The sequence below is a fragment of the Colletotrichum lupini genome, chromosome 7 (assembly GCF_023278565.1).
Source record: "Colletotrichum lupini chromosome 7, complete sequence".
NCBI classification, from domain to species: domain Eukaryota; kingdom Fungi; phylum Ascomycota; class Sordariomycetes; order Glomerellales; family Glomerellaceae; genus Colletotrichum; species Colletotrichum lupini.
The window spans coordinates 3,619,992-3,633,518 of NC_064680.1; the positions used below are offsets into that span (position 1 = coordinate 3,619,992).

The 13,527-nt window shown below is 37.3% G+C and overlaps 4 protein-coding genes across 4 annotated transcripts; 1 reads left to right on the plus strand and 3 right to left on the minus strand.

The window, feature by feature from the left end:
* Positions 1-592: 592 nt before the first annotated feature.
* CLUP02_14110 (uncharacterized protein) lies at positions 593-1,336 on the minus strand (the record flags this gene model as incomplete). The annotated part of the gene is made up of 1 exon (XM_049293042.1): positions 593-1,336. The coding sequence occupies one exon, from the start codon at positions 1,334-1,336 to the stop codon at positions 593-595; it is 744 nt and encodes a 247-aa protein (XP_049150188.1).
* A 4,251-nt stretch (positions 1,337-5,587) lies between these two features.
* Positions 5,588-6,937, minus strand: CLUP02_14111 (C6 zinc finger domain-containing protein; the record flags this gene model as incomplete). The annotated part of the gene is made up of 2 exons (XM_049293043.1): positions 5,588-6,790; positions 6,872-6,937. 2 exons carry the CDS (start codon positions 6,935-6,937, stop codon positions 5,588-5,590), a joined length of 1,269 nt encoding a protein of 422 aa, XP_049150189.1.
* Positions 6,938-7,557: 620 nt separating this feature from the next.
* Positions 7,558-8,589, plus strand: CLUP02_14112 (uncharacterized protein; the record flags this gene model as incomplete). Its single annotated transcript, XM_049293044.1, has 3 exons — positions 7,558-7,732; positions 7,824-8,072; positions 8,147-8,589. The coding sequence occupies 3 exons, from the start codon at positions 7,558-7,560 to the stop codon at positions 8,587-8,589; spliced, it is 867 nt and encodes a 288-aa protein (XP_049150190.1).
* Positions 8,590-9,705: 1,116 nt separating this feature from the next.
* CLUP02_14113 (uncharacterized protein) lies at positions 9,706-10,026 on the minus strand (the record flags this gene model as incomplete). Its single annotated transcript, XM_049293045.1, has 1 exon — positions 9,706-10,026. The coding sequence occupies one exon, from the start codon at positions 10,024-10,026 to the stop codon at positions 9,706-9,708; it is 321 nt and encodes a 106-aa protein (XP_049150191.1).
* Between the last annotated feature and the right edge of the window lie 3,501 nt (positions 10,027-13,527).

Here is a 13,527-nt window from a genome sequence, read left to right on the forward strand (position 1 = left end):
ATTAAAAAAAAAAAGTTAGTATCGGATTAAAAATCTAATTCGACCGTAGTATATAACTAATTATATAGGGACTAATTAGGGGCCTTATTTATAATTATCGTAGCTAGTTTAACTTATAGTTAGAACCTCTTTTTTATACTTATTATATAGATATTTATATAGTTTAATTAATCTCTTTGTTAACCTACGGTTCGAACTAACTACTCTATAATAGGGATATTAACAAATTTATATATTATTATAACTGATCTCGATACGGATGCTGTGAGCGTTAAAGGAAGTCCGCACCTAGTCCGTCGGATTATAGGGGTTATTTAAAGTTATCTCGGGTTCGGATTGACCCCTGGTTGGAAAGCTTGTTTGTAGGGGCCTTATAACCTCTGTGCCTGAACCACTAGACGGAATAGAACTGGGCATCTTTTGGTCTTTATGGACAACCGGCGGAGTTTTGAGAAAAGAGGAATGCGATTGATAGCTAGCTAAGAAACCGCCAACTTCTCTTGATAAGTCTCTAACGAAGCGAGATCTACTTACTAATACCCTTGAAGGGAGGCTAAACCTGGTTTACACGCTTACTCCGACTTTATCTCCTCTACCAGCTAAGTGTGTTGGGGTGGAGAACCTCCATGTTATCAACGATGCCAAAGTCGCGAATGCCACCACCGGGCGTGTAGACACTTCCATTGTACGGAACAGCCGCCATGCCGTGACGAGGGGTGTTCATCGGCTGAAGCTTCTCCCAGGAGTTGGTGCGCGCGTCGTACACCTCCGTTTCGTTGAACACGAAACCAGCCTCCGGATCCAGATTTCCTTCGCCCCCAAAGGTGTAGATTCGTTGCCCGACAATAGCCACTGAGACACCGCCTCGAGGGGTAGGCATTCGCGCTCGCTCGCTCCACTTGAGCGTCTTGAGATCGAGGACGTAAACTGTGTCGCGGACTGCCGTCTGGCTACGGAATCGGCCGCCGACGACGTAAAAGTTGTTTCCGATGACGCCACCCCCGGCGTGCTCGCGGCCTTCAGGTAGACTAGGTAATGGCTCCCATTCCTTTGTGATAAAATTGTAAGACGAGACAGTATCGACAGTCTCTTGGAGCCCATCTTCTCCGAGCTCGAGCAGACTGATGCCGCCGGCAACAATAATCCTATCGCCAGTGACACCAAGGATGGAACTGCCCCTCTCCGTGCCATTGGGCATGGAAGGGAGCTCACTCCACGTGTTGGTCGCAGGATCATACTCGTAGCAGCTTGGAAGCGCGCGGAAGGCCGCACCGCCGGAGAGTCCGCCGAGAATGTAGATCTTGCCGTTGGCCGCAGCAGCATTGGCGTGGTTCATAGGGACTGGGAGGGGCGCGACGAAGGACCACTCGTCTTTGGGAACGTTGTACACCTCCACAGAGTCGATTGTGGAGACACCGGTCGGCTGGCTTGCGTCGGGTTCGATGCCGGCGACAACGTAGATACTATCGCCGAGAGCCACGGCGGCGTGCTCCTGGCGAGGACCGCCGACCAAGGGTTGGAGTACTTCCCACGTCTCGGTGGTTGCTAAGGTCAGCGCTTATACCCATATAAACAAATTAAATATAAGGTTCGTATTTAATTATTTAGCTCATTTCTCGTACTATATTTGATTATTTAATAATTAATTAATAGATTTAACTAATTTCTTAATTAGGAATTAAATAAAGCTATTACGAAAGTCCTTATAGTACTAATTTATAAACTTTACTTCGATTAGCTCTTTTAATTAAAAAATTAACTTCCTATTTTTATAATACTATTATAAAACTAGTTCTTAAGATATTAAACCTCTTTTAGTATAGAGGATCTTATTAATAATTATTATAAAATTAAAGTTAACTTTATAAAGCTAAATATCCTCTCGTAATTTATTATTATTATAAGGATTATAAAAATATTAAATATAAACTTATTTAATATTAAATAGGTTAGCTAATAGTTAATTTATTATTAAATTAGGTTAAGGACCGGTTAAAAAATAATTTGTAATAATATTAATTAAGCTTAGGTACGTAGTTAATTACTACGTTTATTATTTAAAATATTAACTATTATTAATACTACGAGTCTTTTATAATACTTTTTAAAATTATAAGGGTATTAAAAGTAGCTTATAATTATTATAATAAAAGAAGAGGATGTAGATAATAAAGAGGAGGAGGACTTACTATTTTATTTATATACTATTTTTATTAATAATTATAAAGTCCCTTTTTTATATTAAATAATTAGTAACTTTACTCGGGTATATCTTACCTCTTCTCTAGCTATTTTAATCCTTACTTAGAATAAAAAATAATTATTATAATATAGAGCGGAGAGTTACTTAACTTTGTATAATATTTATTAAGGACTTACTAAGTATTAATAATTAATAGTTAAAAATATCTTTATAAGTTAAAATTATTATTAAGAAGTAGCTCTATTTACTCCCTAAGTATATACTTAAACTAAATATAATAAGGAATACTATTTAAAGTTAGAAATTAAAAAAGAGGTTAGGATATAAATTAATAACGAGCTAATTACTAACGAGGTAGTATTACTTACGTTAATTATAATTATAATATTATAATTTAAAAAGTTATAAATTTATTTCTTTTTTAAAAAGTTTATTATATAATTTCTTTTATTCCTCGAGATAGTTAATAAGGTACTCGAGACTTACTATTACTTTTTATAAACGGCTATAACTATCTCTTTTACCCTAGCCCTAATATCTTATTATTTAGAGGTAAAGTAGCTTAAGTATTACCTTTAGCTCGGTTAATAATGACTAATCGTTATTATTAAAAACGTCCTTAATAAGGATCTGTTATTTTAAATTTTTATAAGCTTAATTAGTTACTAAAAAAGTATAGATCTACTTTCTTTTGTATAAAAAGCGCTATATTATAAAATATATCGAATTCTACTTTATATTATTAAGTATTAATATAAGCTCTTATAACGACTCCTTAAAAAGAGTAAATATATCGTTCTTATTAGTCTTATTACTAACCTCGAAAAAGGCCTTATATTGTTAAAGTAATAAATAAATAAATTTAATAACGTTCCGAAGTTTATTGATAGGGCCCTTTATGCGCTAGAAGTTAAGATCTTTTTAAAGTTACTTAGTATTAATTAATATATCTAATTCTTATTTAGATACCTTTTTATTATTACTAAATAAAAAGGCCCTATTAACGAGGTTAAGAATATAACTATAATACTTTATTTTTTAATTAAGAATACTTTTTTAAGTATAAGTATAAAATAATATAGGATATAAGTAACCTAAGTAAGTATCGTTATTTAAGGTATTATTATAAATAATTACTCTAATTTAGTTATTTAATTCCTAATTATTTATTACTAATTTTATAATCTAGGTAATCTTAGCTTTATTATAAATATTATACTATTATTATAAAGTAATAAGGTATTATATTTATTACTTAGCATAGTTTAAAAAGTAAATAAAAACGATAATAATAATATTTTATATTAGCAAGGTTTATAAATTAAATAATAAGTAGACTTTCATTATTAACCTCCGGATCTTTACTCTAATTATATCTTTTTTTTTAATAAAGATCTTACTTAGCTCTTTTCTTATATTTTTATATAATAATAAGAGTTCGTTAGTAATATTATAATTTAATTAATAAAAAAGGGCCCGGAGGTAAGGATTATAAAAAGTTATAAATAGGCTATTATTATTAATAATATACCTAATTACTAATTCCTTAATTTTTATTACTTAGCCCTTTATAATAATACTAAAAATAAGTTTCTATTTTTTTAATATAAAGTCGTATTTAGAGGATTTTAATAAATATAACGACTCGCTAAAGCTTAGATTTATTACTTAGTATTTTAATTTTAAGTAAGCCGTTACTAAGCTCGTAACTACTACTTTAAAATAAATAATAATACTTATTTTATTATAATAATAATAAAACTAAAAGACTTTACTTTAAATATTTCTATTATAGATCTCTTAAATAAAGACCCCCTCTAAATAGATTTATAACTTCTTTAGCTTTACGCCTTTTTATAATATTAAATCGTTATTAATAAAAGTCCTCCCTTTTTAAATTATTTTTAAAAGGGTAAAGAGGTTATTATAATTATTAAAATTAGTTAATAATACGAGGCTAGTATTAGTTAGGGTTTATAGTCACGAAGTAATTTAAAATAATAGCTACGCATTAAAAATTATATAATTTATTATTAATTAATTAGTTATAATATAATAAATCGATCAATATATAATTTAATTAATATTAATAATAATTATAATAGTTATAAAGGGTTAGAAGTAGTAGTACGTAATTTTATTAATTTTATTAATATTAAAAAAAGGGAGTACTAAAGGTTTTTTAAATTCTTAGATATAATAAGATACTAAATTTAAGGCTTTATAATACTTAAGCTTTTTTTTTATAATAATTATTAATAATTTATTTAGTTAAATAGTATAATACTAAATTTATAATTATAAATAAGGAGTTGCGGGTTTAAATCCCGCTCTAGGTATTTATATTCTTAATTATAAACTTTTTTAAAATATAGTTAGGAATATCGATTTTTAATTAGCCCGGCCCCGGATTTTCTTTTTTCTAAGCGACTTTATATTTAATTAAATACGTTAAATATAGGGCCTTATAATATTTAATTATTTGACTTGCTGAAATTCCTATATTTAACTATTTGTTTAACTTATTTATTTAATTAATTTGAATAGGTATAAGCGCTGGCTAAGGTGCACTTAGAGGGCGTAGGGGCGGTAGCTGACTGTCCGCTAAGGAGTGGCAACAGAGCGAGACAAGAGGCGAGGTGCTTTGTCAATATAATAAAGTAATAAGGTAGAGATAGGTTCAATGTAGATGATTAAAATGTGATGTCTTCAAGTCAAGATGTCTAATATGATAACGGTTTTAAAGAATGATCGAGATTAGCTCTCTGGCTTTATATAAATTCGTCACCCCTTCCCCTGGGTATCAACATCAAGGAATCCAACTCACTTTCTCATCATATAGTCGTAACGAGCGCCAAGGTGCTCCATCAGGAGTGAATGGCTGTCTTCAGCAGCACAGCCTCAAGGAACTACAGCAGACATGGTATTATTGAGAGCGAAAAGGCTGGACTCCAAGCAAGATGATCAAATTACTGTGTTCTCGGGAACTTTGAACTGTCCGCGTGGCCGTAATAGAAGCCATGCGCAAAGAAGACTGCTGTCGTAGATGACATCTTGATGTAAGGTAAACCGCCTTTTGTTTCGGGTTCGGATTGATACTGATTCTTGGCAACGGAGCACTTTGTAAGTCTCCATGAATTGCCTCTCACGCCAGATTGCGCACGATGATTCCTACGTCTCTTGGTCTCTTGAGTCCAGTACTATCCATTTTCGACATTTGTAATCATACCGTGTCTTGATTTAGGCAACCAGCGGGGTACGAGGAACAAGGTACGCAAAGCTTCTGTTTGAGAATATAGATGGCTATCAAGGTCATGGTAGGAAATGAAATCAGCTGATATATTTAAATCGAAGAATGACCACGGGTTGATTCGGTTCTCCGCCTCATTTAACACTCGTCTGAGGGATATCTCCGTTTTGACTAGCTAGCCTTGGGTTAACATAGTCTTCTGGCCACTTTATCTCATTGCGCCAACTTGGCGGAAGAGATCTAGTTATTGCGGCAAGCAGGTGACGTCCCCACGCTTTCATGAACCAAAATTGAGATCCCGCTGCATGAAGGACGGTACAATAATGCGCAAGAATGACTAAAGACGCAGGGTCTCTGACAACAAGTAAGGCCATGAAGTTTTCACGCAAAACCATAGGCCAAGACACGGCAACGTTCAACTCAGGAGTGATAGAAGATGCCCGTTCAATGCTGTCCCGGAAGCCCGAGATTGTCTCGCTGATGACATTCTTAATCTCCGGACTAACGTCTTGCTGATCCAATCCACACTCAATTCGCGAGATGTTCTCTTGCAGCAATGTTAGCAACTCGTTGCCGCCTAGATACGGATTGCATTGCATGAAGTCCTTCAATATGCAATGTCGCACATTCTCCCTAGCCGAGGCCATGACACTGCTGACACCGCGGATGAGGGTAAAGACCTCCAAGATGTCATCAACTTCTAGCTGCCGAAAGGGACTACGCGGCGTTGGACCAGAGGCAGCGAAGGCGCCAATAAAGAGTAGTGACGAAGCAGCGAAGAGAGCGTCGCAGTTCGCAGGCGTGACGTGCGAAATCTCAGCCTGAACTCCACGAATTGCATGGTGTTGGTGCTGTAACGCCAAAGATAGTTTTTCCTGACGCTGTTGTTGTTGCTGCATATGAGCTCGCGTGAAGAAAGATCCAAGTGGTTCCATGGTTGCGAGGTGAAAGGCGGAGACTGCGAGGATCTGATGCATGAGGTAGGGCGAGTCCGCTGCCACTGCCGGAACCTTGTCGCGCCAGGTGTGGAGGTTGGCACCGGGTAAGGTTGCGGAGGTTACGGAGGTGAAGTGGTTCATCAAGCCGAGATCCATCATCCAGGGGTAGGCGTTTTCGGTCACGGGTCCGACGGGGAAGTCTGCCCCTAAAGAGGGCGGCGGTGTTTTCGATGAGGCTCCTCCTGGTGGGGTGCTCTTGGATGAGATGGTCGACGAGTCGTCTCCATGGCCATCTAGTGTAGAGGCGCTGATTTGCGAGCGATCTTGAATCGAAGATGGCGTCAGGCTACACTCGATCTGTAGTCTGACGCATGCGCCACAAGGTCGATTCTCATCGCACTGAAGCTATGTTAGCCTTGGGTTGTCTTCTTGGTGGGAAGAGGTGGAATAAAGCGGAGACAAGACCATAGCCCGACGCACCTTGACCTTTCTCTGTTTACAGTTGGAACAACCGTTACGGGACTTCTTGTGTCCAATTCGCGGCATATTGGGCAAAGGCGAGGGACACAACTAACTGGGCCGGTTTCTTTCGATCATCGACTCGAGCCCGCAGAGATAATGGACTGGGGCGCCCGAATCCGAAGCCGATCGACCGCTCATACATATTTATCTATCCTTAGTGTGCAGACTGGGTTGCGGAGATTTGATTTCTAAGAGCCGCGGACTTTCTAAGCTTAGACAGTGGGTGAATCAACACCCGCGACAAAACCTAGTCAGTGCTAAACTTACACGTATTCGACGCAAGGGCCACCAGTCATTCGAACATCAGCCAAGACTTAAGCCAAGAAATTGACAACTTCAAGACACGAGATATTAATATCGACAGAACAGCAAGCATAGCCTCAATGATGTTTACGAAGAGCCTGCGGGAAGAGATGTCGATTTCAGAAAAATTGTTGATAGGTCATCGAAGCCAAGGAAGGATATGCTATTAGCAACGCGATGTTTATATAACCATGAGGTGGAACATCATGCCGAATTTCCATTACTTTATCCAGGAAAATACCTATTATTGCAACAACTTCGGGTTGTCGTCAAAGACATCATAGAAGAGTGCTTCATTGTCTGAAAAAAAGTCTATACTTCATCTTCGAGGTCACCCAACCATGGACTCACCAACAGATAACAGCCCCGGCGAGTTCGTCTTCTATCACTACGACCCTTCTCTTCCGGCAGCATGTATCTTCATCGCCCTCTTCAGCATTTCATCCGCGCTGCACCTTTTTCAGATGATCAAACTGCGGGCCTGGTACTTTGTTCCATTCTTGATTGGCTGCTGCTGTAAGTGACGCTTATTGACGCAGATCCATGCCTCCATGGGCGCATCTTGCGATAGAAATACCTTCCACTTACTGATATTCCAATTTCACAGTTGAAATCGTGGGCTACATAGGCCGTGCATTATCCGCAACAGAAACCCTGAACTGGTCGACGACCTCGTACACGATCCAGAGCCTGACGCTCCTTCTCGGGCCCGCGCTCCTTGCTGCGTCTATCTACATGGTCCTGGGCCGTCTCATTCGCTTCCTTGAGGCCGAGCACCTAGCTTTAATCAGAACAAAGTGGTTGACCAAACTCTTCGTCTTAGGCGACGTGATTTCTTTCGTGACGCAGGGCGCAGGTGTGTTCCTTTCCGTCTCTAAAAAGAGAGACTTCAGACCCGCGGGTAGTCGGGCTAACATATACCTTGAATAGGCGGTGCAATCCTGTCTAGAGCAAAATCCCTATCCGACGTCGACCTTGGGGAAAACATCATTATCGCCGGCCTCGCAGTTCAAATCCTCTTCTTCGGAGGCTTTATCGTCGTCACCTGTCTCTTCCACTATCGCATCAACCAAAACCCCACTGATCCCTGCAACTCTGCCTCCTTGCGCTGGAGACCGTTCCTCTGGATTCTGTATGGCGCAAGTCTTCTGATCATGGTCCGTTCCGTGTTCAGGGTTGCCGAGTACGTAACTGGTAGTAACGGAGCGCTGATGGCAAGCGAGGTGTACATTTACGTCTTCGATGCGGCGCTGATGTTCCTTGTTGCCGCCGTGTTTAATGTGTTCCATCCAGGTACCATTATACAGACAGAGAACAAGTTGACAGCCATCTCGGAGAGCAGCGTGCCTCTTGATTTGCAGACGTTTACTTAGGTGCTGTAGTTACCTGCTCCCTGGCGCTGAGCTTAGGTCAACGGCGGAGACCATGATACTGAACGCTTGTGAAAGCGGGGGATTTTCGTGGACATCGAGCGGTTCAGCAAAAACGTTCAGAATCTTAGCAATTGACATCACATGTGGGACTTGAGTTTGATAGACACGGATCATTACCTTCTACTTGGACCCTTGAACTGTAGTCTTGGGTTATCTTATCTTCATACAGTTTTCTCTCACGACCCGAAGAAGTCTCGTAGGCTCGTCAAGTCAACTCATTCCATTTTGCTGTGTGGTTGCGGCACAGCAACACTCAGCCAGGGGTGGCTTGCCCCTCAAGTACCATACACCTACCTCGTTGATTGTTTCTCGCCCTTTCAGCGTGTTTATCCGTGTCGACTCCAGCAAAGTCGTTCAAGATTGAAATTTTTCGTCTCAGAGACACCAGCATCCTAAATCCTCTCATCAGGGAGGCAATCCATCGAGTGACATATGTGAGCCTAACGCCATCTTGAAGTCCGTCTCTTCCCGATGTTATCGTCTGCTGACAGGGAAATCTTTTCGGGGGAGGGTCACTGTACGAGTGCCAATTAGGCTCCTTCAGGCAGGTGAACCGTCAGCCTAAAGCGCCGAGAAACATGCTTGGGGAACGTTAAGACCGGCTACTCCCGATTGTCCGGGGTCTTTGTCCCGGTCTTACAATTTCGAAACTACCCTGCTGCGAATCCTTCGCCAAAAGGGACTTTTGTCGGGTCGTCGCGGTCTCGCGGTGGTCAGTCATTCTTGGGCGCGACATCTTACTGTCGAATGTGGTGAACTATCAGCGAGGCGGTAAACGTCGAAGCAATCGAGCCGCAAGCGCTTCATAAGAATAGGTACTCAGCGACCGGCGATTCTGTCGCTTGAGCCTGCGATGAACTCTCTGATATTCACACCATCCGCAACGACCATGGAGCTTAGACACAGCCAACAGGTCATCCCGAACGACGCATTTGCCTGTTCCGATGATTCACCGTGGAACTCCGTGCTGTGCTATCAAGGCTATGACCTCAGTCCTCTCCTTGAGGAAGTCATCTTCTCCATCATTCCTTGCTCAATCGCATTGGTTTCGGGGCTTCATCGTCGACACCAGCTCCAGGCTAGAGCAGTGGTCTCACATGGACACATCCGCCCAGTGGCTAACCTGGTTAGCCACATCGCTTTAAGCTTCCTTTTACTTTTGATTGCACCCGCCTCAATCGCCATCGTACCAATCGCTGTTGTTCTGACTTCTGCCATCGTCAGATATGCTGGGCAGCAGAGCGACGCGTGGATGGGCCAAGGGTCAGGTCTTCTGTCACAAAAAGCGGGCCCACTCAATGTGGGCAGCATTAACCACATCCATATCTCGTGACACACCCCCCAGACGCCTAGAGCCGTTATCCGTATAATAGGCATCTATACTACGCCTTAGCCCTATAGATAGTAGCCTTAGCCCCATAGGTAATAGACTAGTTAGAAAACCCTCTGCCTATACGGAGACTCGAACGGCCGCCTCTCGCTTTCTAAGTATACGACTTATAAATAATATAATACTTAACTATTATAATAATAATAAATAGGAGCTAGGCTTATAATTATTACGAGTTATAATACGTAATAATAAGTATATAGAGTATAATAAAAATAACTTAATTATTAAAGTAAAAATAGATAAAAAGAAAAGGTCTATTATTAAATTAGAAGTCTAATTTAACCGCGGTATATAACCGACTGCGCAGGGGCCAATTAAGGGCCCTATTTACGATTATTATAGCTAGCTTAACCTATAGTTAGAACCTCCTTTTTATACTTATTACGTAAATATTTATATAGTTTAATTAATCTCTTCGTTAACTATAGTTCGAATTAACTACTTTATAATAAGGATACTAATACTAATTAGTAGTTAAATTCTATTATTATAAATTGGTAAGATCCCCCCAACAGAGCAATCCGCCGGGGCCGTACTATATATTACGTATTAAGGAAAACTGGGTATATTGCGCTCTATACCTAACTACTAATTAAAATAGCAGTTAACCGACTCGACCGTTATCTTCTTTTTATTAATAGCTCCTAACCTTCCGCCGCTTTTAGCCGCTTATAGAGCGAGCTTTACTTATTCTAATGCGCATAGGACCTCTTAGTACTAGCCCGCATAGGTAGCTAGGTCTAGTATAATCTATTCTTTTATATAAGTATTATTATTACCTAGGGGGTCCCGTAAGAGCTATTTAAGGCGCCGGCTTATTACCCTAACCCTATATACCTCTAGCCTATTTATTATAGCTATTATAGCTAGGCTAGCGTCGATATACTAGATCTTAGTATCCGTACTAGCCTGGCTATTTACGGCGCTTATAATATTACCTAGCCGAATTCCGTATTACCGGAAAGTACTTTGCTACTTCTTAGGTATGCTTACGTTAGCTACGATAGCTATAGCGTCGAGCTAGCTAAGGGCGCCCAGCCCGAGAGGGGCAGACTTATCGACGGGCATCTTTGGCCTACTAATTACTAACTATATACTAAGAGGTTCTCGTCGAGGTAGTATTTTAACTAGCTAACCTCTTAACTAATTATCTAACTAGCTATCTAGGTAGTAGTTTGTATATTAATAGGTTTATTTAGTAGATTTGTTTAGTAAATTTGTTTAGTTTAAATAGAGAGTAGCTTTAGGTAATGTTAGAAGCGATGAGGATAGAAAGAATCTTTGTAAGCTCTAAAGAGCAGTAGATATTAGCCTATTTAGCCCTTTTTTTAGAAACCTCTACGTTATTATTAAAGTTTAGAACCTCTGTGGTTAAGGGCCGCCTCTAACTATTGTGGCCGACTATAGCGGCCGACTATTGCGGCTAATTATTACGGCCGACCTCTACCGTCGACCTTTTTAGCCGGCGCCGCTACTAAAGAGGGCAGCTTACCTATCCTAAATTAAATAGCGGTTTTCGTATCGAAATTACTATATTACGTTAAGCGCGTACTTAGGATATATTATGCGTATTATATAGTTAAAAAGTGTACTATATCGTGTGATTTCCTTTAAAAGCGTAATCCCATTAAGGTCGATCTTTTATACTTATAAAGCCGGAAAAGAAAACCACTATATAAATCGGTAAGATATCTTATTATATAAAAAAGACGACCTCTTAATATTATATAAGATAGGAGATTTATATTAATTAATTTTATAAAAGTAGATAAAAAAGGAGGCGATTTTTAAATACCGTACGGAATTAAGTAATTATAGCCCTTTACTACTTACGAGAGGTTAATATTTATTATATTAAACTACGTTAATTAATAGAACTACTTAAGTAACTAGCCTTTTATTATTACCCTAAGTAGCTTTTTTATTAAATAACTTTTCTATAGCCGGCTTATAATTAGAAATTAACTAGTTAAATTAGTAAAAAGAAATACTTACGTAACGACTACTTGCTTAATTAATTAGTACGACGAACGAGCTTAATAATATAATATAAAAGAATATTACGTAATTAAAAAAGGGGATTTTTAAATATAAATATTTTTACTTAGTAGCGAAGGTAACCTTATAAGAGTTATTAAACTAAGAGATTTATAATATATAAAAAAGTTTATTATTACGAGGATTTTATAAGTATAACTTTAAGCCCGTAATTTAAATAACCTTTTTATAATTATTTTAATTACTCCCTAAGTATTATTTAAGAATATAATATAGGGGACGGTTTAATAAGGGAGGAGGGGATTTAGAGGTTTTAATAATATTAAGTTAAGAATATTATAAATCTTAAAAATTAATTTAAAAAAAGGTAGCTACTTTAAAATAATTTTATAACCTCTTATTAAAGTTATTATTAGTTTAAAAAAAGGCTAAAAAAACGAGGATCTAAGAAAAAAAGAAAAGAATCTTTTAAAAAGCTATTAAAAAGCTTTTTTTATATTAACTCCTAGCGCGAGATTACTAATTTTAAGAAATTAACTAAGTAATAAAAGGGATTATTAATAAGCGATAATTACTTAACCGTAATTAAGCTACGGAAAAAACTACTTAAAAAATATAAAATAGGGTACTAAGAGGCTATAAAAAATAAGATTTTTAAAGTATCTAACCTTACTACGTACGAATAATAAGTAAGTATTTTTAATAAGTCCTTAAAATTTATAATTTTATAAAAAAAAGGGCTTAACTTCGTTAATTATACCTAACGGCTTATATAGTTTTTAATAACTTATATAGCTTTTTTACGAGCTATTTAGCGTTTATTTTTAACTATTCTTATAAAATACCGCCCTAAAAAAAGTAAATTAAAGAAAAAAGCTATTTAAAAATTATAAAGAGTACGAGGCTTAAGAGGCTAAAAGTATATAAGATAGTAGAAATTAGTAATTAATAAAGATCCTAAGACTAATTATTATATCTTTTTATAGTAATATAAACGTTTATTATTATTATTATAAAAAAGAACTATTGAAACCTACCCTTTTATATTAAATAAAAAAGAGGATCTTGATAAGTATAATAGTTAGTAATTTAAAAAAGTAATAATAATTATTAAAAATAGTAAAAATGAGAGTAATAATAAAATAGCGAGAGGAAGCGGGAATCTCTTAGACCCCGATAAATTCGTTAAGTAATAAAAATATAGATTTATTACGACTAGTCCGCAGATTAAATATATTCTTATTAAAATTAAATACGTTAATAATTATTAATATAAATATAAATTAGAGTACGACCCTTAGTAAGTTAAAGTAAAAAAACAGAGGACGAAACCCGATTTTAAATAAAATTATAATCTTTTATAAATAAGTACATATTAACCCGGATTATTAAGGGACGTAAATATATAGAATTACGGATTAGTTTAATAATAAGTAAATTAACGTAATATTAATCTATTTAACTAAGGTTTATAAGAAAAAGGGGCT